The sequence below is a fragment of the Chroicocephalus ridibundus genome, chromosome 8 (genome assembly GCF_963924245.1).
Source record: "Chroicocephalus ridibundus chromosome 8, bChrRid1.1, whole genome shotgun sequence".
NCBI lineage: Eukaryota > Metazoa > Chordata > Aves > Charadriiformes > Laridae > Chroicocephalus > Chroicocephalus ridibundus.
The window spans coordinates 47,824,223-47,848,366 of NC_086291.1; the positions used below are offsets into that span (position 1 = coordinate 47,824,223).

At 40.7% G+C, this 24,144-nt stretch overlaps 1 protein-coding gene across 4 annotated transcripts in view; it reads left to right on the forward strand.

Annotated features, from left to right (window-relative positions):
- XYLT1 (xylosyltransferase 1) overlaps nucleotides 1–24,144 on the forward strand; it is a 204,800-nt gene that overhangs the window by 110,341 nt on the left and 70,315 nt on the right. For all 4 annotated transcript variants that reach the window (XM_063343929.1, XM_063343930.1, XM_063343931.1 and 1 more), the window contains 2 exons: nucleotides 23,035–23,207; nucleotides 23,856–24,058. In XM_063343929.1, coding sequence (XP_063199999.1) covers nucleotides 23,035–23,207; nucleotides 23,856–24,058 — 376 coding nt within the window. The remainder of the gene's footprint in view (nucleotides 1–23,034; nucleotides 23,208–23,855; nucleotides 24,059–24,144) is intronic.

The following is a 24,144-nucleotide window of genomic DNA, read 5'->3' on the forward strand; positions in this document are numbered from 1 at the left end:
TCTGGCCCAAACTAATGGTGAAGTGTTTTCTTGAAGCCTTGATTCATTTGTGTAACTCATTAAAAGTTGTAAGTGAAACACTTCACTGGTGAGAATGCACCTTTGCTTGTGACCAACTGTAAATAGCAGCTTAAGCAGTCTTGCTGCTTACTCACCTGTGGTTTTAATTGGAAATGAAGGTTTCCATCCAGTCAATGGATATGACCATGCAGTGGAGTATTTTAAACCATGCTCCTTTTAGACTGAAAGCGGTGTGTTACTGTGCTGCGTAATGTTGTTGAGCTTTACAATAGCATGACTGAACAGAACCATACATTTTCATTTCTCCATCTGTTTGTGGGCTGTGATTCGTTCTGGGTAATTTACTGAGTAGTGGGGAGGAAAAGGGAATTTTAAAAGAGGAATTGACTGCAATATGTGTTTTACCCCTTTGTACTTTCTCTTTTGTATGGGACCTAGGTGTAGGTGCTCTGAAAAAATTCACTAATATATCTGTAAGTTTCTGAACAGGTTTGAGGATCTATCCCAAAGTCATTCTCTCTGAGGAAAAAGTCACATTCTTTGGTTGCTTATTCGAAAGCATTGTAAGAAATATACTCCCTTACAGAAGAGAATCCAGCCGGGCTCCGTTACCTACCTTGACAGAGTAAGCAAATGGCTAATGAGAGGTATGACTGAGATTAATTGTGAATAAGACTTCTACAGAACACACACTGCCTTTGCCAAGCCACAGCAGAGGGACGCTACGTGGAGCTGATGTGTTTTCGTAAATAATTCCACTGTTTTCTGCCAGGAGGTGATGACGAATGCAAGCTTCCCATTAACTATTAAAAGCAAAGTGGGATAGAGGTTTAACTGATGTATATTGTGCTATCTTTGAAGACCTCACTTAAATCATGTCTTATTTCAGCAACTTTATTTAGTAGCCTTTATCAGTACGCATTAAAATGTCTCTATGCACTTCTGATCCCGTAATTTTAAGATCACCAAAGAAAAGTAAGGTGGTTTTGTTCCTACAGGAGCAAGCAAAGACCAAGAAGAGAAAAGAAGTATTCACGGCTGGGGATTCTTGGCTTACCAGACAATGGAAGTGTATGGTTCAAAGCAGAGCACATAGATCCAGTATTTTGGGAATAAGAACAGTTTTGTGGCAGTTCTGATTCTGAAAATATTCTACTAGTGGATCCCTGAAAAGCAAATGGGAAAATCACTTCTGTCAGGCTCCTAAGGAATACTACAAGGAGGCTTCAGACATCTCTGGTATTCTTCACCTAGTTAGCAAAAAGGGAGTCTATTCAAAATGGTCCATTTGTGGATCTTCTTATGAGAAATCCCATTAATTTCAGCTCCATCATTTACAATGAAAAGGCTGCAGTTAACACACAAGTTCACACATTTTAATTTCTCTTCATAATTCTGGCCATTTGGCATAATTTGCCAAACATGCAGACAGGATAATCTTTGGGTTTTTATGTTTGCTTTCTATTGCTGCAGACTGTAAAAATTTAGAAAAGAAAAAATTAGGAAAGAGTGATATTAGAGAGCCCCAGTGGAAGCTTGAAATGGCTCAGAGAGTTATACTGGAATTCATCCAAGCAGAAGTCTCATTTAGAACAATAAGGAAAAAAATGTTGTCCCTATGATGAAAGAATATTTTTCAAAGTATTTGTTATATTATCATGGGGGGATGTGATTACTCAGAAAAACCAGTGGAGAGCTCCCAACTAAGGAGTGACAGCAAGAATATGCTCCATTATGCCATATCATGAAACAACTATATAAGCACAAACTAGAAGGTAAGCCCTAGACTAGCACTATGGAAACTTGGGTTTCATTCCTTGATGTGTCACAGCCTTGTTGGGACATCTCAAACAGCTCATGCCACATACAGAGCAGGGATAACAAGTGTTTAAATCCATTGCTAATATATGCAGAGGAAAAATGGTGCGTGGTGGTATTGTTCTTAGTTTGCTATTTAAGTGAATTTTAAATCCTGTTTATCAAGAGACTTGGAAATAATTTTGTTGCAAAATAATAACAACTTTTTGTGAGTCCCCTAAGGGAGTTTGCTGAACAAAAGTATCTTCAAGGAGGAAAATGGTAACCGAGTTTCTCTGATGTCACGTCATTTAAGTGCTAAAATCTGTAGTTCTGTCCCTGAAAAACTCTGGTGTTTTGCTGGGGGCATGAGGGCAGGCAGGAGAGCAGTCCAGCTGTAGGTCCAGTCTGATTTACTGTAACTTCAGCAAATTTGTTAACACATCACTGGCAGCAGTTCTCCAGCTTTGTACCATGGTGATGCACAAATGTGAAATCAGAGGAAAAGTTTTCTGCCATTTCCCCTCCAGTTTTATCTGTTTGGCTCAGCAGCTTTGACTTGGTACAGGAACTTGTGTGTGGTGGCTGCTGGTTTATGGCTACTGTAAGAAGTGTCAGTTGTAAAGTGTATCAATTGATTGTTTCTGCTTTGGAGACCTGGGAAAAGCACGTGTCGTGATTTAACCGCAGCCAGCAACTGGGACCACAGAGCCACTCGCTCACTCCCCCTAGTTGGGGTGAAGGAGAGAATCAGGAGTAAAAGTGAGGAAAAAAAACCTCATGGGTTGAGATAAAGACAGCTGCATGCAAGCAAATCAAAACAAGCAATTCATTCACTGCTTCCCATCGGCAGGCAGGTGTTTGGCATCTCCAGGAAAGCAGGGGTCCAACACACATAATGGTTACTTGGAAAGATAAATGCCAACATTCTGAATGTCCCCCTGCTTCCTTCTTTTTCCCCCAGCTTTATATACTGAGCATGACATCATGTGGTATGGAATATCCCTTTGGACAGTTGGGGTCAGCTGTCCCGGCTGTGTCTCCTCAGCTCACTTGCTGGTGGGGCGGTGTGAGGAGCAGAAAAGGCCTTGAGGGTTTAGCAACAACCGAAACCATTAGTCCACTATCAACACTATTGCCATCCCAAATGCAAAACATAGCCCCACACCAGCTGCTAGCAAGAAAGTCAAGTCTATCCCAGCTGAAACCGTGACAGCACAACAGTAACTTTCCCTCTTAATTTGGTAGCTATTAGCATGTCTGATACTTTTGCACGAAAGCAAATCCATTCCCTTTGTTTCAGGGTGGCTAGGAAGGGAACTGTGTTTTTAATTATCATATATTTCAAAGACTGCCCAGTGCTGTATTAGTTTCCACAGTAAATTTCTGAAGGTAAAGTGACAAAACAGTAATTTTTCATTATGAATCGGCTATCCATGAAAGATTTGATTTAGGTCAGAATTTATTACCCTATGGAACTGAAGCTAATATTTAACATAGTGTCAGCTATCTTGATATTAGAGAATTTTAATGGCTACGCAATTTTATTCAATGATGAAGTTATTTCAGTTGTGTAGTATATGTCTAGGCAATTTGATGTACAGAGCCTTGAGACGAAAATTGGATAAACATAGAAAATGGTGATTGATTGGTAGAAGGTTGCAATAATGTCTGCCTTGATATACCTTTTATTGTTAAATTATTTATCTAATGCAATCTCCTGCACTTTTAGGAGTCTTTAAGTTGGCATTAAATCGATGTTAAAATCTTCAGTCAGAAAGGCCTCATAACTCAAACTGATAAATATCTTCTAACATATCAGGAGGAATAATGATCCATCTTAATATCTGAAAGTAGGAAAGATATTATTCTTTCTATTTGCTATGAATCCCTGTAGAAGGACTGAGCCATAAACTGGACAAATTAAGATTAGAAGACAGAAAGAAATATTAGAAAGAAAAAGTATAGTGGTAGTTTGTCTGGGGAATTGAAAGCAAATTCTGCTTGCTTTGAAAGATGAATGAAAATTTTCACCAGGACTGAGCAGAATAGGGTGAGTTGACATTCACGTGCTGGCTGTCCTCAGAGGGCACACACAAAGCCTTCCAGAGGTCTGCAGGATGGCTCATGCCTGGAGGCGAAGAGAAGAGAAGGGCCACAATTTCTTTGTCTGCCAAGGCACACTGAGCATCTACTCCAGATGACTAAGCCTCCCTTTGGCTGCTTTGTGCTCAGGTTATAGAAGGTACATGGTGGATCAGTGGAATAGAAACGTGTGGCCTTGGAAGAGCTGGGAACAAAACCACAGGATGGCATTTGGATTTGTCCCTCAGAGCTAGTGGACTACTGATCCCATGCAAATGGCCATCGAAACAGCCCACGTACTGGGGAGCCTTGCTGCATTACGCTCTGCCCTACATGTCCTCTCACATATGTTCTCTTGCCTAGAGTTTGCCGAAATACAGATTAATAATTTTGTATTGCATTGTTCAGAAGACAGGATAGATAGTTGGTTTTTTTTTCTCGTCTGTGAAGGGTTATATGGCGAGGACCTTGATTATTTATCTAGAAGACAGATACTAGGATCAGTTAGGCATAGCTGAAGCTGCTCTTTTGCTATCTGTGTACCGGTTTAAACACTAGAAAGAAATAATAAGCACAGTCAATAGGCAAAAAAAACTTAAATAAAATCCTCATTCAGATGGCAACTAAACCTAGTGAAAAGTGAATGGGAAGTGCAAGTTCCTTTCCACCTAAAAGGCGGCGATACTGTTGAACACTAATGCTGGAATTTTCTTTGACTAGTAGGAGACTTTTTATTTTTTGAGGCGGAGATGGAAAAGATTATCCTATGGATAAATGGGATCTACAGATGAGTTTTCATCTTCAAGCATTACAAATTTATTTCAACCTATATCTAAAACTGTCCAGCTGCAGTAGCACAAAGCTGCCCTCAATAAACCTTCAAAACTTCCTGAGTTTGTCCAGAATTCAAGCAGAATGTGAAAACCTTGCATCATCCCTGAATAATACATTTCAAAGCTGATGAAACGTATTTCATCATTGGCATAAATCTGCAGTAGAAGTAATTGTGATTTGACAACTTTCTTTTCATTATCTTAGTTGAGAACTGAAAATGGTAATTGTTAGCTGGCCTAAATTGGCGTAGCTTCATTTGGATGAAGCGGTGAACCTAACCGACACTGCAGCTTTTTTAAAATGCCATCATCATCCTTTCCACCAGCATTTGCCTATGCTGAGGCAAAACACGGAAAATCCTACATTTCTTCAGGTTAATTGCATTAAGCTAGACTGGAAATTGTGCAATACTACACGGTAGGCATTTAGCATCCCTAAAACTTCAAGCTTCAAAGAGCAGTTTCCCCAGCAGTTCAGGCTCCCTACCTGGGCTTGTTTATTGCTTTGAACACGCAGACATACTTTTATGATGCATAATCATCCACAAAGAAATTCAACTGTTATTTAAAATGCTCTGTTGGGAAGGCTCAGTAGTTGTTAATTAATAATGCATCAGTAAAGCAACAAAAAGGCAGGTAAAGATGCAGTTAGAAATATTGGCTGGGTCTCTGCTGCCTTCAAAATTGTGTTTATGTGTTGTTTCCCCAGGGTTAGCTATTGGTGTGTGTTGTTGACTCTGGGTTCTCCTCTTCGTACTCTAGGCACTTTCTTTAGAAAATACTGACTGATGCATGAATATGTCCATAATTAAAAGTAAATCAAAATGTGTGTTAGCATGCTGGTGTGGGTTAAGAGGTATAAACTGACATGATTTCCCTGCCAGAAGCCTGTCATGGGTTCATGAGAAGAGAATGCAAAAATACTCAGTAACTTTGAAACGCAGAAAATGTAAGACTTAAGTATAAAAAGGAAAAAAAAAAAAAACAAACCACCAAAATTTGCTTTGAACTGGTGTTATATATTGCTAAAGAGAATTAGCAATTGAAGTGTGTACTTTAACTAACTAGAAAGGCTTACAGATGCCAGTGTCGCCACGTTATTACAGTGCCGGTGAGGATCAACACAGTGAAAGTCAGCGCAAACCTGGGATAAGTGGGGTTAGAGTTAGACCAAGTGAATGCTGCTCCTTTTGAAGAAAAAGGATGAACTATTTGGAGATTTCCTATACCCACTGCTGGCTCAGAGTCAAGCTCTATTTAGCAATATTCGGTTCACTTTTTACTTTCATGCTGATTACCACATTTGTAATGCGTCCTATTTTTGTGTGGTAATTGGTAATCTGGAAAATTTACTTGGTGTGCAAGATTTAATATTAATTCCTGCTGTCATGCTGACAATGAATTAACTTTTTGGACTCTATCATATGTTCTCAGCAGGCACATATGTAATTAAAATGAGCACACGTTGGGTTTCATATTAACTCTCAAATCACCTTTGGCAAAAGGTCTCTATGTTCTTTTGGGATTATGCAGTAGGACAATGTAATTATAGTGTCAGGTGTAATTGTTATTTTTAAATACCTCTTCATTTAACATAATATTAACCCTTTCCATACTAGCTGCTTTTTGGATTTAGAAAGTGATTTTGTCCTAATAAAAAGGTTGCCAGCAAATGGATGTTTTATTTCAGATGTTGTCTTCAACTCTGTGAAAGTTGTCCCATTGAACGGTAAGCATTTGGTGTCATAAGACATTGAATTAGTTTACATAAAGTGTCATTCCAGAAATGAGAAGTGTTTTTACACTAAGGAAAAGACTTACTGTGACAGTAAGGTCAGGGTGGTAAGCAAACTGCTTTTTCTTTTTACTTTACCCATTCTAAAATAAAATTCTGAAGTATTCTAAAAGATTTCCTTCAGAGGAAATTTCTTGAAGTACTGCCTGAGAGGTGTGTTGTCTCTGGGTTTCTTCTTTTCATGCTGAACTACGCTGGTAACATTAAAAACTTCTTTCAGTTGATGATAAGCAGTACTATTAAATTGGATATGAACATAAAAAGGGAAGGGCTTGTTTAGCGTGACTTAAACTAGAATAGTTAAGTAGTAACCTGTCTTTGATAGGAAATATAATGCTTTCTTCTTAACCTTCAGTATTAGATTGTTTCCAATAAGCAGTTATTTTGCACGGTCCCTGAGCAGGCAGCGCAGCTGTGCGCTGCAGTTTGTGTTAGAGACAAGCAGGCTGGCACTGGATGTTTTGAAGTAAATGCGTGTTGGCATCTGGAGAACGCTCCTGGTCGTATGGCTTAGTTTTAGGTGGTCCTGCGAGGACCAGGCGCTTGGACTTGATGATCCTTTTAGGTCACTTCCAACTCTAGATATTCTATGATTCTAGAATGTGAATAAGTCTGTAAGGCTTTTTTCTAGCTCTAGAAATAAATACTCAAAATGATTAAAGACGAAGACAGCATGTTTTAAAGCAAAGTTACAGCAACATCAGCTGAGTTGTAAAAGGAGGCATGGGCAGAATCCACTAAGGAATCATGACTTTGCCTGGGGAAAAAATAAGTTATATACCACTAAAAATTCTTTTGATCATCCTCAGCAGGCTACTTTGGCCCGTATTTTTGATGGTATTAATCAGATCTACAGTCTTCCGGACTTCAAGTGAGCGTGGCAGGGCCCAGGTGCTCAGATTGGTAGGGAGCAGTTTTCCGGAGGGAGGCGTCGCTGAGGCAGATGGAGAAGGAGCTTCAAAAAGGACTCTGTTGTAGTGGGGCCAGGGGATGGGTTCTGCCCTGTCGGCCTCACAGAGGAAAGGGAGAGAGTGAGAGGTGGGTGTGTGTACGGATAAACAGTTCACCTTCTAGCAGTGCTGTCTGTGGAACTAATATGAAGAGATTTTTTGTCATTCTTTTAATGTCAAGATAAAGATATTGGAAAAGAAATTATATTTGAAGGAAATTGCAGCTCAGTTGTATTTGATTCTTTTATCTAGAATGGGGGATTGTTAAAGAAGCTCAAAGTTAATCTGCATTTATATAGATCAAGAATTGTTCAGAGCTGGAACATGAGCAAACTGAGCAGAATTTGGTTCAGACATGCTAATTCTCTTTCGATACTAATTGTACACTGTCGATTCTCCATTGATTTCAGATGGGTGACTCCTGCTGCATAGCAGGAGGTGGACTGAAATGAATTCAGCAGATGAACTGAAAAGAGTTACGTTGCTGCTACTCATTAACTAACTCCTTGCCTTAAAAAGTAGTATCTATCCTTAGCTACAGTTCTCCTGAGTCGCCAGTGCTGCAATTCAGTACCTTTCTGTACTTGAGGTGCTAGCATTACAATGCTTACTGATCCTGCCCTTGCAGAGAGTGAAGTATGTAACTATTTTTGCAACAAACCTGTTGGGGCTTTTTCCTTGTCTCTCTTCCCTCCACCTCCTCATCCTCCTCTTCCTGAGGTTCCTCAAAGTATTAATATGAGGAGGACTGGCTTAACCTACCCTACGTGCTGATCTAGTTGCTGTCACTCAGGTGCTCAGCGTGGGAGGGCTGTGGAGCACTTGCTCTTCAGTCCAGGAGTCTGCAGTTAATGGCAAGCTTTAACCAGCTGACAGCCAGGGAGTCTTTCAGTTGTTACTGCTACGCTCTGCCAATATTTCTTATTTTCCCTGGTCTCTTTTTTTAAATAAACATGTCATTTTACAATCTGTGAGATGTTTTTTTGTTTCACACTTTTTCATCTCCTAAATTAGTTTTGCTTAGCAGTTTTGCTGCCAGTTGATGATTTTTATGTCCTACTGTACCATAAAAGCCAAGTTGTGAATGAATTTGTTTAATTTGGGGCTCCATCTTCTTAGAGGAGGAGGAGGAATTGAATTACATCTGAATGCAAGCTTTTTTTTTTCTTTTTTTTTTTTTTTAAGCCTCCCCTTGTGATAGGGGTGGTCAAATAGCTTGTGTATGAGTGAGCAGGTGGTGGGGGAAAAAAAAACAATTATATTGGAAGCCAATGCTACTGAATTACATCTGGAGCTTCAAAGCATTTTTTAGCCCTCGCTTTACCTAATTAAAATGCATAACTACTTGGACATGTGCCCTGCCTCATAGTATACTGCACCGTTAAGTTTTTCCTAGAGATCCACGCTAATGCATCATGCTCACTTCTGCCAAACTCCCCAAATTCAGTGGTGTGGGATAAGTGGCGCACAATTCAAGCCTCCCTGAAGCCAAGGTCCTGCTAAAACCTTGCCGGCACCCAGGCGGCAGCGTTGGAAGGGCAGGATCAGTCCCAACCGCAGCAAATGGCAAGTGCCTGGTGCCAGATCTACTGCCTCTGACTGCTAGCATGAAGTGGAGACTTGCAGAATGGGAAGACAGGCTCTGAGGACCAGAGCTAAAATAACTTTAGAAATAATACGCACTAATGTTTTTGTCTGTAAAAGGGCAGCATTAAATTTTTTATTTTAAACATTGCACAGATATTCATCTTTTGCGGTATAGAGTGGACTCTTCTACAAGTTATTGTTTAAGCATCTCCTTGACATCCAAGGGCATCATGGCCTTGTTAAAATCTGAGAGAAATTTATAACTCTGGTTTATAAATTATGGTCTTATTGCAAGAATGTACTTCATATACAGATTCTCCCCAGATGCTTTTAACAGCAGCCAGTAACTTCTTTAGTCAATAAAATGACATTTTCTGCACATTGGGTTTTTTTAACAAGAAAACTGAAATGTCTAGTGAAATACAGAAAAATCACTTTATTTTGCTTTTGTTGAACATTTTCCATTGCCAGCAATTTGATTTTCCTTTGTTTTCCTCTAGTGGTATGTTAATGGGATCTTTTTATACTGTGATGGAGTAATAGCATGAAAGTCCTTTATTTTAGCAACAAGATTACACTGTTTCTTTCTATTCTTTGCCCATAAATGTAAGTGTGAATATACATTCTTGTGAAAACCAATCCAAATAATTTTCATGAGAACATTTTAAAAAATCAAGCTCGGTTAACGAATAGTAATTTGTTCCTTGCTTGCAGAAACATCGCATTAGGAATTGTTTTCCCTATTGGTTCAACTGGATGAATGTTAAAAGACTGGCATCCACACCCACCTGCTAAGGCTGTAGTCCTCTTACTCTTATTAATGATGTTTCTAAGTAACTGATATTCAGGTGGGAAATGGGGAGTTAAAATTACGTTTTCAGCTTCTCATGCATATTTAGTTGTATATGTTTATGAATGAAAGAGATTTTAATATCTAAAATCTCTCTTCCGTGTGGTGAGCTTGCTTTTGAACTTGCAGGGCATGCTGACCCTGACTGATGTGTGGGGCACAGTTTGGTGCTGATGCAGGGTGTGGGACTGGAGTCAGCCTGGTCCAGGGCAGGGTTTGGGCGGCAGCGGAGAGCGGGCTGGGAAGTGGAGAAGGCATTTAGCAGCTGGCTTGTAAATGGATGTTTCACTCACACAGAACCGATCACAATGAAGCATGGAATTCAAGATATGATTTTCAAGGCGCCCTAATTGGATTAGAGGGATTGTATTAAAGATATGTTGGCTATGAAATGTTTAGAGGATTAATGCTCAATGATTTTCTTCTTAAACCATCTTTGCTAATCCCTCTTGATCAGAAGCGGCTTCTGGAAAGCATTCCAGCCAAGAAGAAGAGCCCAGCCCTACCTCTCCTGTCTCCAGGAAGAGAGACATATGTTGTGATACTCGGTGCACAGACCAAAATTCTCCATTTCAATTAGATCCAGAGTACTTACTGTCACTGGTACTTGGTTTTTCCAGAAATGCACATATTCACCTCCTGAACGTTTTGCAGTATAAGGGTGGCCTGTGCAAGAATTAACATCCATCTATTTTTCCTGTGTTTTGACCTCTCCGTATATGTTGAAATCTAGTTAAAATAGCGCAGTGTTATTAATTATTAATGTTATTGTAACTTAGCATACCATATGAGTAATCTTTTGAATTCTGCCAAAAGAACCAGTATTTATTGCTTACATTAGAATATATATGTGCTGTTGGAAATGTCACAATATAATTATGTTGCATTCCTCTGACTGACAAGTGATACACTAAGAGAAGATTGGTCCTTTTTTTTTTTTTTCTGTGTTGGGTAAAATTATTCAGGCTCGTCCTTTAGTAGTACACATGGTAGCAAGCTTTCTTGAAGTACAAAACTGATCAATAATAAAATAATTCGTGTGTTACTATTCAGATGGACCAATGAGAAGTACTTCATATAGGGAGGTGAGGTAGATAAGGTAAGATTATGTATTTCTTTAGAAATTTGAATTACACAGAACTAGCTCAATGCACATAATACAGAGAAAAGAAAACAATCCTACAGATGAATGCCAATATTAAGGGAAGGCACTGATATTTGTGAAGTATTTAGTGCTCTAATTCCTGTCTAATGGTTCCCACTTCAGCTCATCAAAAGGATGTTGTCACCTGAGGAGCATTTAAGCAGCGGGTGATGAGCTGGGGAGCTTTAAGCAGGGAGGCTGGAAATGTCCTGGTCTTGCTGGGAGTACCAGCTGAGCTGAGCCTTGTGATCTGCAGAGCTGGAAGTGAATGTGCAAACTCTGGAGCTAATGCCCCAATATCTTGCTGGTTTTGCTGGCCAGAGATAACAAGAAATCACAGGTGTTACAGGGGAAAGCATGCAGAAATGGAATGGCTGCACTTCTGCAGCTCTCTTGTTTGGGAGATTTTCTTCAGGCCATTTGGGAAAACCATTGCTTACCAATATCCTTTGACATAAGGGATATTTGACAAATAGTTATGTGTCAGCACACATGGTGAAAAACGTATACTCTGAATGCAGAAACTGCATTTGTTTCTGTGTGAAGCTAGTTTTTTAGGTGTGGCGTTTTAGTTTAAATATTTCAACTCCAGTCATTTTTTAGCTAACCTACCAGTGTATATAGCGTGTGTATACACATACAAGGCATATATTTATTTATGGTACATACACATACATGAATCTGATGTCTCACGCATCTTTTATTGGAACAGTGTGAGATTCTTGAAAGTGCTCAGCTGTGTCCCAGCCCTGCAGCTTTTGACATCCATAAAGCTCAACTCAAAGGGGTGCAGAGGAAGAAAGAAAAGCCTGACGGATTTGGAGTGAATCTGCTCAGACCTGTGCTGTTTATCTTTTCTCTCTCTTTCCACTCTATTGTGAAGTCCCTGTTAATTTCACTTGCAGTGCAACTAGGCTAAACTTTTACATTTACAACACGTGGACACAAGGCAAAGGTTTGCGGGTTTATTTTTGCTTTTGCTAGTATCAGTCTTTATTCTTGGTACCTAACTAGGCCTTTTCAAACTAGCTATATAAAATACCTGTGAAAGTCTTGACTTTTTTGATCTGTTTCCAACATTATGTTAGTAATTACCTTGGGCACAGAATAAAGGCAGACTCTGTCCTTCCAATTCTGCATTCAAAAAATAAGAGACAGATGTAACGGGAATCTCAGAGGAAGGATTGATTTCGAGTTAGCAGACCAGATCCTCATATGGTATAAATTAACTTCAACTTGGTCCTGGCCTTACACCAACTGATTATAATGATTAACTGTTCATTTCTTAAGAATATCTGGGGAAAAGATACTTTGCATAGGACTTGAAAGACGGCAGCACAGTAAAACAGAATGGGAAGACATTGATCAGGCAGATAACAAACATGCTTTTATATCTACCTATTCATTTCTTACTAGTCTCAGCAGTACACAAATATCTCCTGGGAGGTTATGCAAAGTAGAGACTTATTTTAACTATACAATTGCTTATGTTTTCACTCATTGTTTCTTTGTGCTGTGCGCATGACAGGAAGAGCTGGAGTAAAGGTTATGGATGTGCCAATCTCCAAACATACTGCAAAACACACAAACAGGTGCTGGAATCAACAAAGGCTGTTTCAAATGCCAATTATAGGCATGAGCTTTGATTGGGCTCTATAGCTGTTGTGCTCCGGATTTGTTATGTTGATATTCTTTCTTTCTTTTTTAATGTATGCCTTGGTTGGTCTGTAGTAACTGGTTGGCTTTCAAGTTTCTGTTCCTTGGAGGATTAAACTTGCTGATGATTTGAGGCAGAAGAGAAAGTCTGAACTGAAATAAGGATATTTTCTGTGTTTTTTTTTCTTGTCCTGCACAAGAAATCTAAAGGCTTCTCCAGCAGGGAAGGGAGTGAAGTGCTTCAGGGTAGAGAAGAGCTGACTCTGAAGCCTCCAAAACTCTATTGGTTTTAGCATGAATAGAGGTGAGCCTGTCATTGGTGTCCAAGTTGGGGTGTATTCTGTCTGCAGTGGGAGGGCTGGCGTCCTCTGATGTGTAATTCAGGCCACCTAAATCAGTGGCCGATTGTCTAATTTAGGTGCCCTTAGGGCAAACTGCAGGACCTGAGAGCTCCTCTGGGCTTCCTCTGGGCTGCCATCACCCATGTCCCCAGGCAACAGCTGTACTGTAACAGGAGGAGACTGATATACATGTGGTCCACCGCTGTTGCCTTGGAGAAACCCGAGTCTATAAGCGGAAAGGAGCCTTGTTGCCACTCTGGCCAATTCTGTCTCTATTGCTATCGCTTCAACAGCCTCTGGAGAGTCCTTCTGTCTCCACAGACTGTTTGAGGAGTCTGATGTGTTAGATTAGGCACCTAAATTATATTGCTGCACTTGGGCAGTGTGAATCTTGCTGCTGTCACTGATCAGCAGGGCAGGGGACTGCAGGCAGCTCAGTTGCCAGCAGCCCTGGTGGGGACTCTCCAGGGAGTATGTGCTGGTGGCCAGTGGCCTGTAGCACACACCAGCTCAAGAAGCTGGGCAGAGGAACTGGGTATCTCCCAGTGCTGTGGTGCTGGTTTTGTAGAAGCCAGGGTACTGTTGGTGTAGCCAAATAGTGGATGAAGTTTTAGAAGTGCTTCATTCTGGGTTTGTGTCACCAGCTTTCTTGGGAGTGGTGGGATGACTTACCTCGTTTGACGAATTCCTGTTCTCATCAGTTTTGGACTGTTGAAAGGAGCATCCTTAGCAACAATCAGTGGTGGGTAAAATATCTAAACGCATGCCTCATCTCAACCCTTTCACTACTTTATTTTTTTCTTTCTGTAACCTCTCCCCTCCTAATTAGCACAAGGTTTCCCTGACAGTAGTTGCTCTGCTGGGTGAGAGTCAGCTCTGGGGCCACAAGACCTGAATGAAGTGTCTCACCCTGCGGTGAGCTTGCTGGGAGGGGAGGGTGGCTCCACACAATAAGAAAACCTTCACACCTTATGTGTAAACCGTAAAAGGCAGGACTGCTTTTTTTCTTTTGTCTTGAATGTCTTGTCACAGAACTGGTGCGTCCAGCGATTACTCCTGGTTTCTGTGATTAGCTGGTTGGTCTGCACAAGTTTTGATTCTGAGCTGGGGTTCCCACTCCAAATGGGCTGCTGGTTAGTCCCGAGAGTGAAACTGGGAAAAGCTGTCTTTTATTAGAGCATTTTTGTAGGGCTGAAACGGTACAGGTACCTGTAAATAGTGGTCTTCCTCTTTTTTTGTGGTTTCCAAGAGTGTTACCTCCCAAATGTTAGCTCAAACTGAGGTGTAAGGTGCAAGAGGAGTGAATAATCTTTGCAAGGAATATTTGTGTCTGTTTTTGGATCTCCTTTATGTTATCTCTCTAAAGTCCAGTAATATCACTGAATATAGTAAAAATAACGTAATGCTCACTTAGAACACGTTTTGTATTCACCCTAATAACATAGATCATGGTGCACTAATTGGCTGTTAATTGATATGATAAATATTATTACTAGGAAATTAATTCTAATTCAACATTAATTAATTTACTGTTGCTTTTGAGTGTTATTTATTTATTCATGAGAGTCATCGGGAAAAGGGAGAAAATGCTTGGCTAACTTACTCTAGCAAAACTACAAATAATTGAGATTTGTCTCCCAGGAATGCTACCGTTTTCATAATTAGAATAGTCAGAAAAGCAAGCTGAGGTTACTGGCCTGCCTAGATAAGTATCATAGTAAATTAAGTTTAGTGTGTTGTGCAAGCACAGTATAGCGGTATCTGATAATTAGTCGGTCATTTGCAAATCATAAAAATGGCTTCAGTAACTACTTAAGACTGACTGCCAGACAGAACAAAGTTTTTGTTTGAAATACGGCAGGCTGCTTCAAACAAAAGCAGGGAGCATTTGGCTTGAAATGTAGCGGATAGAAATGTGCTGTCGCAGCACACGCGTGTGCACACACACACATAACCTCAAGTTCTGTACTGAGATTGATCTTGAAGAGTCCTGTGTTATCCCAACTACTTCGAAGGATTTTGTGATACAAAAGATTTATGTCTTTGTTCTCAAGGTTCTTATATTTCTTCATTTACATGAATCCTTCATATTTACATATGAATCCTTCATATTATGTGAAAAAACATCCACAAAGTTTTCTGGTACAGGGTGTCTTTCTGGATTTGCTTAATGGATGATACCTGCCCCAATGGGTTCTTGAATGACTCTGGGAAGCGGAGCATGCGGCACAAATGTTGAATAGCTGTAACTGAAGGATGACAAAGCTGGGATAGAAATGTTTTCTTTCAAATTCCAAAACAGAAAATTGTCTTTTTTTTTCTTTTCTTTTCCTTGGGAAAAGATAGAAACAATTCATCTTATGATTCATCTGTGAATATGAAACCATTCTCCATGTTCCAATCTCTGCCTACCTTTCTTCTTTCATGCACTTGATTTTTCTGTTCATAGGCAAGTTAGAAATCTCTCCAGCACAGGTGTGCAGCAGAACTCAACCCAAATCTGTAATGACAGGGAGTTTCTTTTTTTCATATGAAATTCTGCAGGGCTGCAGAGCTGCTTATCAGTTCACAGACTCACTGTAGAGAAATTTCCAGCGATCTCCTGAAGGGAATTGTCCAGCTGTAAGGCAGTGGCTCTTCTCCTCTGACTGACCTAAGTTTATACTGTCAATCTCTGAAATGATTAAAGCAGACTCAAAATGCCCACATCAGCAGGCCCTTTGTTACAAGCCAGGGCTTCTACTCAGCATGGAGAGAAGAGTACTGAAATCTGTCTCTTTAATGTTAAATGGACTAGTCATTGAGTGCTTGTAAATTATGTCTTGCTGCTTCCTGCCTACCTTGCATTGATTTTTGCTTATGGGTTACTTGATCATATGAACTTATAGAGGATCATAAATTGCTCTTGTAATTCATGGTAAAGTCTGAGAATGAAAAATACTAGAGTGGGGTTGTTGAGATAAAACATTACTGCAAAAAAAATGAATGTCCTCTTTTCAATAGCAGCATGATTTCTGAAATTTTATCCAAAGTGCTCAACGCTAACTCACAGATAAAAAAGTATGGGTAACAGCAACTTTAAGGAGACCTACAGAACATAACCAGGAACATCCCATTCTGTAAACCGTAAGCATCCCTCTCAAATCCTTGTGCCCTGGGGACAGTTGCAAACAAGATCATCTCAGCTGATTTCACCTCTCCTACTTTGCTGAGCAAGTTAAAACCCACTAAAAGAAGCCACGCATATGACCGTTCATGTTAATTATCTTCATCAGGAATTTGGTTTGCTTTGCTAGAAGTGAAACCCAGCCTCTCTTTGACCTGGACGGTGGATGTGCTCAGTTCAGCTGGCACGCAAAGGTGCCAACTCCCTGAGATGCTCATGAGGCTTCTTAGAGGCACAGGACAGCAGGCGATGGCCTGGCAGTGAGCAGGATGTGTCGGGGATACGCAGAGCGCTGGGCAGCCGGTTGGTTGTCACTATACATATTCACCAAAATTACACATGCTGCTCAGCTCACGTCTTGGTGCATACTCTCATTTGCCAAACAGGTCTTCTACACTGTGAATGGACCAGTGGGCATTTTACACATAAGCAATAATACTAATTTAAAAAAAAAATACATAAATCAGTGCTTACCTAAAATCTTTCCTTTCACTAAAGGTGTTTGCAAGGGCCACCATGGAAACAAATGAATAATTTCTAGACTGGAGGTGAAAATTGGCATCCCAAAGTTGGGATTAATGTTGCTAAAGTTAGATTTCTAGGTTCTGGTATAGGAAAAATTGCTTTTTCATCTAAGTATGATTAACACATGCTGTGCTTCAGGAGTTACCTTGCTTGTGCAGGGTGTGTTAGCTGGAGGGTACTGCAGGAAGACAGAACATCCCCTCTCAAGCCTGATGGCAAATGAGGCGCTTGCTGTAAGGCATCATTGGGCCTTAACTCCAGCAAGAGTTCTGGATAAGTCCAGGTAAATGTTGGTATTATCAAGCCCTCAAAGACTTCTCATCAGGTCCTGATGGCTGACTAGTAAATTGCTCAGCGAAGTTTTTTCTTGTTTTGATATAACTCCAGCTACTTCCATTACTAGGTATGTTACAAAAATTAGGGTTTCTAAATGAAGGAATCATTTTTTTATTTTTTTTTTTAGTCTTGTCACCATTTGAACAAGACAAAACTGGTTTTGCTCTAACCAAAACGGAAAACATTTTCAGATGAAAGCCAAGCCTGGAAATTTTCAACCTGATGGGTTGTTATGAGTTGTGAGCAATTGAAAAGAAAGAGTTTATAGTGTAAATCTGAGTTTGGCAACTACCTCTTAGCTGGCTCTTGCAGAAATGGTCCTGCTGAAGGGAATGGGGCTGCTCCTGTGATTTTAAGTAGGAACTGCAGAGCTCTGCCTCCTCGGCGTGATTATGGCTAGTACTCCCGCTATAATGACAGGGCTTCTGATTGCATTTATGGATGTAATAGCAGTAAATAGTGTGCTGAACTACAGAGCAATAACTCTTCTGATGTCCTCTATCCATTGATTCAAGCTATCAAGGCACAGTACACACACAGAGCTGTGTTCAGACGAAGTCAGCACCATCTGGGTATCTCTGTGCAGAGGTATCCTGTTGAACAGCCAGGACAATACCAAGCTGAGAATAGAAGTTGATGGATCGTTTTACAAAAGTAATATGGCTTACAAAATTCATTAAAAGTTTGTTTTGTGCTGCTAGAGAAGTCTGATGATCTCATTAATTTGCAATAAAAGTAAAAGATTAGCAGGTTGGCTCCAAGTTACGTTGGTGGATTATTGAGTGTAATGTGGCACCACAACAAACATGAAAATGATTGCACTATGTTTATTATTCTGGCATTTAGTAATACTGCAATAGTTGAAGATTAAACTCTTAATTATGAGTATTGATTTCTCTGGGCTCTAGAAAGTGCAAGTTGAAATTGCACTAGAGCTGAGATTCAACTCTTACCTGCAAAAATAGGTGCAGTTTTCCTGCTAACACATGTTGATGTCAGTCCTGTCGCGCTTCAAGAAGGAAGTCAGAAGGGCCACTTCAGCTTTTCTCAGTAAGTTTGTGAAAGGCATTTGGTCACTGAGCAAAATGCCACATTTTATTTTCAGTGTAGGATAGCAAAATAAATACGCTTTGATACAAGGTCTAAAAAATGTTTGTTATGAGCTGGGTGAGCATGGCCACTTCTGTTGAGGTTCCTTGTGGCAGTTTCTCTGAAGAAGGCAGCGTGAGAAGTCACTCTTCTATCCACCGTTTCCATTGTGTAATGAAACAGCAAACTTTGAGGAAGTTTAAGACAAGTCCTGCTGCTTCCAGGCCAGAGCTACTGTTTCATCTGTGCTAGATGGCCACAAAAAGGAGACCCTCCATTGACTCTCCCCACTCACGCAAGGTGGAAAGCTATTTCTGAGGCTAGAGCTGTGCTCCCAAGATGTAACTGTAATATAATATTCTTCACAGGTTTTGTTTTACCTTGTCTTAACAATGTGGGCTTTTTGTTACATTTTATAAAACACTGATGTGAACAAGTTATCCTAGAAAGAAGTACCCTAAACACATAGGAAAGTCACTCGCCGGGCAATGCCCACGCTCAGAGAAGCTTTCTAGGTGAGATGGGGTGCAGCTCCAGTCCTACCGAGATAGCCCCAAGCAACTGCGGCTGGAGGAGAAAATGGGAATTCTCCTCTGTTGGCTTGACTCATTTTTCTTGAAAGGCAGGCGATGACATGTGGAGAGGTAGCAAGTGTTAGTGAAGGCCTCATGAGCGTAGGGAGTCCTGCAGAAGAAGGAAGGTGCCCATGACTCCTCTGTACCTGGTGGGTGAGAAGGAGGAAAATGAACAGAGGTGAAAAAATTGGCAGGGGCTGTTTGGGACCAGACAGAGAAACGTGATCTTGGCAACTGCTCTTTGTTGGCCTGAAGTGACCGAGGGTGGAGGCCACTCAAATGAGCACCCTGAGTGAGCTTCAGTGCATGTGGCAAATGGCAATGTAGTGATGGCACTGAAGTAGCTATCAAATGCAAGTACTACCTGAAAATCCTTTTTAGATTTTTCACTGCTGAATGGTATGATGTTAAGTGAAATAATCTGATGCATCTTCTGTGTCTTCTGTCCCAACACCAGAAGGGGATGCACATCTACATGAGAGGCAGGTCATTAATATGGAGGCATTAACATGATGTGCAAGAGTCTGGTATGCACAAGTTTTATAGAAATGCAGTGGTTAGAGCATTTCAGATCTTGACATGGTTTATACAGCTTGGAAATCCTACTGTATTTTTCAGTAAGCAGATACTCAATTGAAGGTTTCCTGCTGATTTCTTTTTGTTTGCAAACCAGGCTGGTTTGGAGTAGTCTGCAAAATAGGGGGTGCTAATCAGCCATGGGCTAATTTTCTGACAGATGTAAAAAATACAACATTCTTACCTTTGTGAAATTCCATGCAGCCAAGAATAGGATTAGATTATAGAAGTCGTAATAGTATGCAGGTGGAAAATGGGACTGTGAAAACCTAAACCTAAAACCAAAGGAAGGAAGGAGCATGTAGAAAAAGAGGTTAGACTAGGAAAACAGCAGAGAGGAAAATAAGTCACTACAGGAATTTATTAAAGACAATGAAGTGAGGTGGTATTTCAGATAAAATTCAGGAGGATTTTGTTCTCGGTAATTGCTAGATAAATGATAGTGTGCGTATTGAAAGCAAGTTAGTTTAAAATAAAAGACCCACAATATGGCTATTTTAAATTCCCCTCACCTTCTACATATCATTGCAGAAAGCCACTAATTTCAGAAGAGAGGCATGCAAAAATGTAATGAAAACCACTAAAAATATTTGAGTCCATTGATGGGATATCATCAGCTTGAAATCAAAGCAGTTTAAAAGAAAAATGGGTTGTTTTAGCAACCGCAATTGCCCTTCATTCCCCTGTCAGTTCTCCTTCCAAGCACGTTTTCTTTCTTTCACAGTCCCTTTATGTCCCTGTCGCTGTGCAGAAGGCCTAGGCACATGCATTGGGAAGCCCATCAGCGATGTCGGAGAAACAGTAGAACTAGGCATAGGCAAATGGTCATAGTAAACAAACTGAAAATGATAGAAGAAATTAAATTTGAGTTTTTTTCTAATCTTTTAATGCTGTTCATCTGAGTCTTATTGAGTTAGTGGTGAAGGTTTTTTTAAAGAAATACCATTTAAGTTGTTAGTGTCTCATTTAAAGTTGAGTGATTCGTGGGATTAGAAATTTCCTGATGGGTAGTCTGCATACAACTAGGGCTGTTAAAGTTGCATTAATTTGCGAGCAAGACTACTACAGATAGAAGTTTCTTAAGGGGCTGTAGAGAGAGAAGGGTCTTTTGCATGGGACAGTGAGCCCCTGGGACTTTTTAGGCTCTTTAGTGCTCAATATCTAAGTATGTTCCTGGATAGGCACATAGGAGCCTTTTAGCCCCTTATATGGTCCAGCAAAGAGCCTTATTCCAGAGACTGAGTACTCCTGGACCTCCAGGATGGAAAGGACAGATTCTGACTTAAAGCAAGTGTGCTAGGGAAGCTCTGCTGAGGAGGGGGAACTCGAAGGGAGTGTTACGGGAGATGTGGATCTCCCTGGATGGGAGAGATTGCAGCAGGATCTCTCTCTTGTGATTGTCTAAAAGGAGAGTTTCAGTTACCCAAGGGCATTTCAGTATAATTTAGGGGATCTAGTTGTTTAGGTAACCCGAAACAGCGCTCTGCAAACTTTAAATCAGTCTGTTTTTTCTGTGTTCGTGCTACTCCCTTTGATAAGGAGAGGATGCAACAACAAGGCTTAGACAAAGGTGGTTTTTTTCTATGTCTAACTGCGGTTTAGTAATCAATGTATTTTAAAAAACAAAGCTTTTGGTATTGTTTACTTTTATTGACGTACGTTTTCCATTTCCAAAACCTGGGAAAAAGTGTCTGTCCCTCTCGCTTACTCTCTCTTCACTCTTGGCAAATGTCTTCTTTCTTGTTCTTTGTATCAAATTAAACAGACATGAGCATGTTTTTTTAATAACTGTAGGAGATGTTTTGGAAGGTGCAGTGGGCTTCATGGCTGTACACATGCTGCCTGATAACTGTGCCCAGGTGCAGCCTCAAGTTTGTCCTGCAACCTAGCACAAGGCTATTGTGTCCCCACCATTTGTGAAAGGAGCCTTGAGGCGGTGGGAGGGGAGCAGAGGCATCCCAAAAGGCACTAGTGCAGAAACTGGATGCAAGTTATCCAGACACCCTCCTCGGTGTTTTTAGGAAGAAACAGAGGATCCATGACAAGTTGAAAAGAGGATGGTTGAGCTAGGAGCTCCTCAGGGCTTCTTTCAAACCTGAGGGTTTCGTGTTAGCTGTTAGAAGATCCACCTGTTATACTCCCAAGTTTGCTGAGGGTCTTCTCCTGAGTCCCCTTTGAATTAGAGTCAGTTAAGAAATTTTAAACTCTAATAGTATGAATATCTGCCCTAGACACCTGGAATCTGCTAAATGGCATCAATGGGGTGGGACACAGAGGAAGTAACTTTTGAGACAATGATACTGCTTTTCATTTTAAAAAGAAAAAAAGTCAAAATATGCAAGAGGAAGATTGGGGCAGGAGGGTTTTTTTGAGCTTTGGGGCACTTTCCATCCTTGTCCCGCTTAAATTCAAAATTTCAGTTTCTTCCTAAATCATTTTTGTTGAGAAAGGTCCTTAGAAGGTTGGAGAACTCAAGAGGTTGTTTAACTGAAGAATGAATATCAGTTTTTTGGATAAAATTGTATTTTTCTTACATAGTGTTCAGGTTTTTGAGTCAAAGAGCTGTTAAACAAAACAAAAAAAACCAAAGCGCTTTAAATTCCTGAGTAAAAATGTCCCTCCAGTTCTTAATCAGTACATCCTGTCTTAACCTTACACTGTGGTGTTTGCTTTAGAAAATGGGGACCAGAAATTCCTCTGTTAAAATAAAAATGAACATAAATTTTAAATAGGATTATAAGAGCCCCTTTCCTACATGAAGAAGTGAAGATATGCAGGTTGCCATTTAAATGTTCTACGATACATCTGCTGTTACAAATAAATGCTATCAGTAGAGATAATTGTCAGCAGCTGTTAAGTAGCAGAGTTTCACCAGCTTCTCAGCAGAGCTGTGCTGATCACAGGAATGAGCATCTTTTGATAAACAGGGGCCTTCATTTCTGGGGGAGTAGGGGGGAAGCTGGCCTTGGCATTTTTTGAATACTTTGAACAGTGCTTAGAAACTTTGAGGTGATTCCTTTGAAGGTGCAAATGTGTGTACCCAGTAGCGCTTGGTCTGACTCATAAACAAATCTTCAATTCCACTGGGAAAGCATCTTCCCCCCCAAGATCATGCCAGCCTATAAAACACACCCACCCCAGTGCAGCAGAGCTGCCTGAGGTACCTGCCCCAGCCCTCCCCGCTCCCTCCTGTTACTCCTGGCAAGATTCTGATTGGACACAAGAGGAAAATTTTTCCCACTGGGAACAACCAGCCATTGGAATAATCTCCCCAGGGAAGTGGTGGATTCTCCAACATTGGAGACTTTTAAGATTCAGCTGGTCAGGGTGCTAGGCCATCTTGTCTAGACTGTGCGTTTGCCAAGAAAGGTTGGACCAGATGGTCCTTGAGGTCCCTTCCAACTTGGTAATCCATGATATGATTCTATGATTTGGGTACTTCTTCGTGTTCATGCAGCTTTGTGCAGCTTGAAGCACGCAGGCAGGACTGTGTGGGGAAGGCTGTCATGGCTGCTGCCCGTGGGGTGATGACCCTGTACGGTGACAGAGGAGAGGGGTACATCTTGATGGCAGGCCGGCACCCCTCATGAGTTCTTGCGTCTCCTTAAAAACTGCTTTTGAAGAAAGAGACCAAGTGAAACGTGTGCTACTCTGCACCCCTCCCCTGTGGATACACTCAGAGATGTCCTATGTTTTGTTTTTGAACAGGAAAAGCCAACAACAATGTACAGTGGGATGAGGACTCCGTAGAATACATGCCAGCCAACCCAGTCAGGATCGCATTTGTCTTGGTTGTTCATGGCAGAGCTTCTCGGCAGCTCCAACGCATGTTTAAGGCTATTTACCATAAAGACCATTTTTATTACATTCATGTTGACAAGGTAATATATCACTGGTTATAAATTGCCTGTCTCACCATCTGTCAGTCTACCCATCTTTGTCATCTTCTGCATCTTCTCTTTACCTCTGCTGCATAGAGTTCATGTCATTTTTTGTCTCTCCATCTGTTATAGGTTTAGAGCCTCTTTCTTTTTTTTTTCTTTCATGTTATCTTCTCTATGTAAAAGCTTTCATTTCTCCTTATATGTCTATAAGTATCTATCCATGTCTGTCTGTTGTACATTTAGTTAACAGTAATTGATAAGTTGATGCAGATGGACGGTGGTGGCCCACTGGATGGAGAGCCAACCTGAGGTGCCACGGGCAAGTTACTTCACACTGAAAAAAAGGGAGGTAGTAATGGTTGCCTCCTTTACAAAAGCCCTTTGGGATCTGCTGATGACAAATGATAAATAAGAGGTAGATACACTGATCAGTGATTACTGTAGTTGTAATAAAAAGAATTAAACAGGGCTCTCCCTACATTTCCAAATTAGCATTTAGCAGAGAAGGTTGTGCACTATAGTAAGTGAGCACAAAGCAATGGCAACACTCAGTGAGTCAAGAAGTAGAGTTGGTGGTTAGTGAATACATGGAGGGACAATTTTGGACAAAGTAACCTGAATGTATTACTTTTTTCTCCTGTAAAGCGATCCAATTACTTGCACCGGCAAGTGCTCCACTTTGCCAACCAGTACCCAAATGTGAGAGTCACTTCTTGGAGAATGGCAACTATCTGGGGAGGAGCAAGTCTTCTGTCCACCTACCTGCAGACCATGAAGGACTTAATGGAGATGAATGACTGGCCGTGGGATTTCTTCATTAACCTCAGTGCTGCTGACTACCCAATCAGGTACAATGAGTATTTTAAGAACGTACGTGTTTTATTCCTATAGGAAATATGTACTGAAGGATATAAGGGATGACAGGTCCACGCGG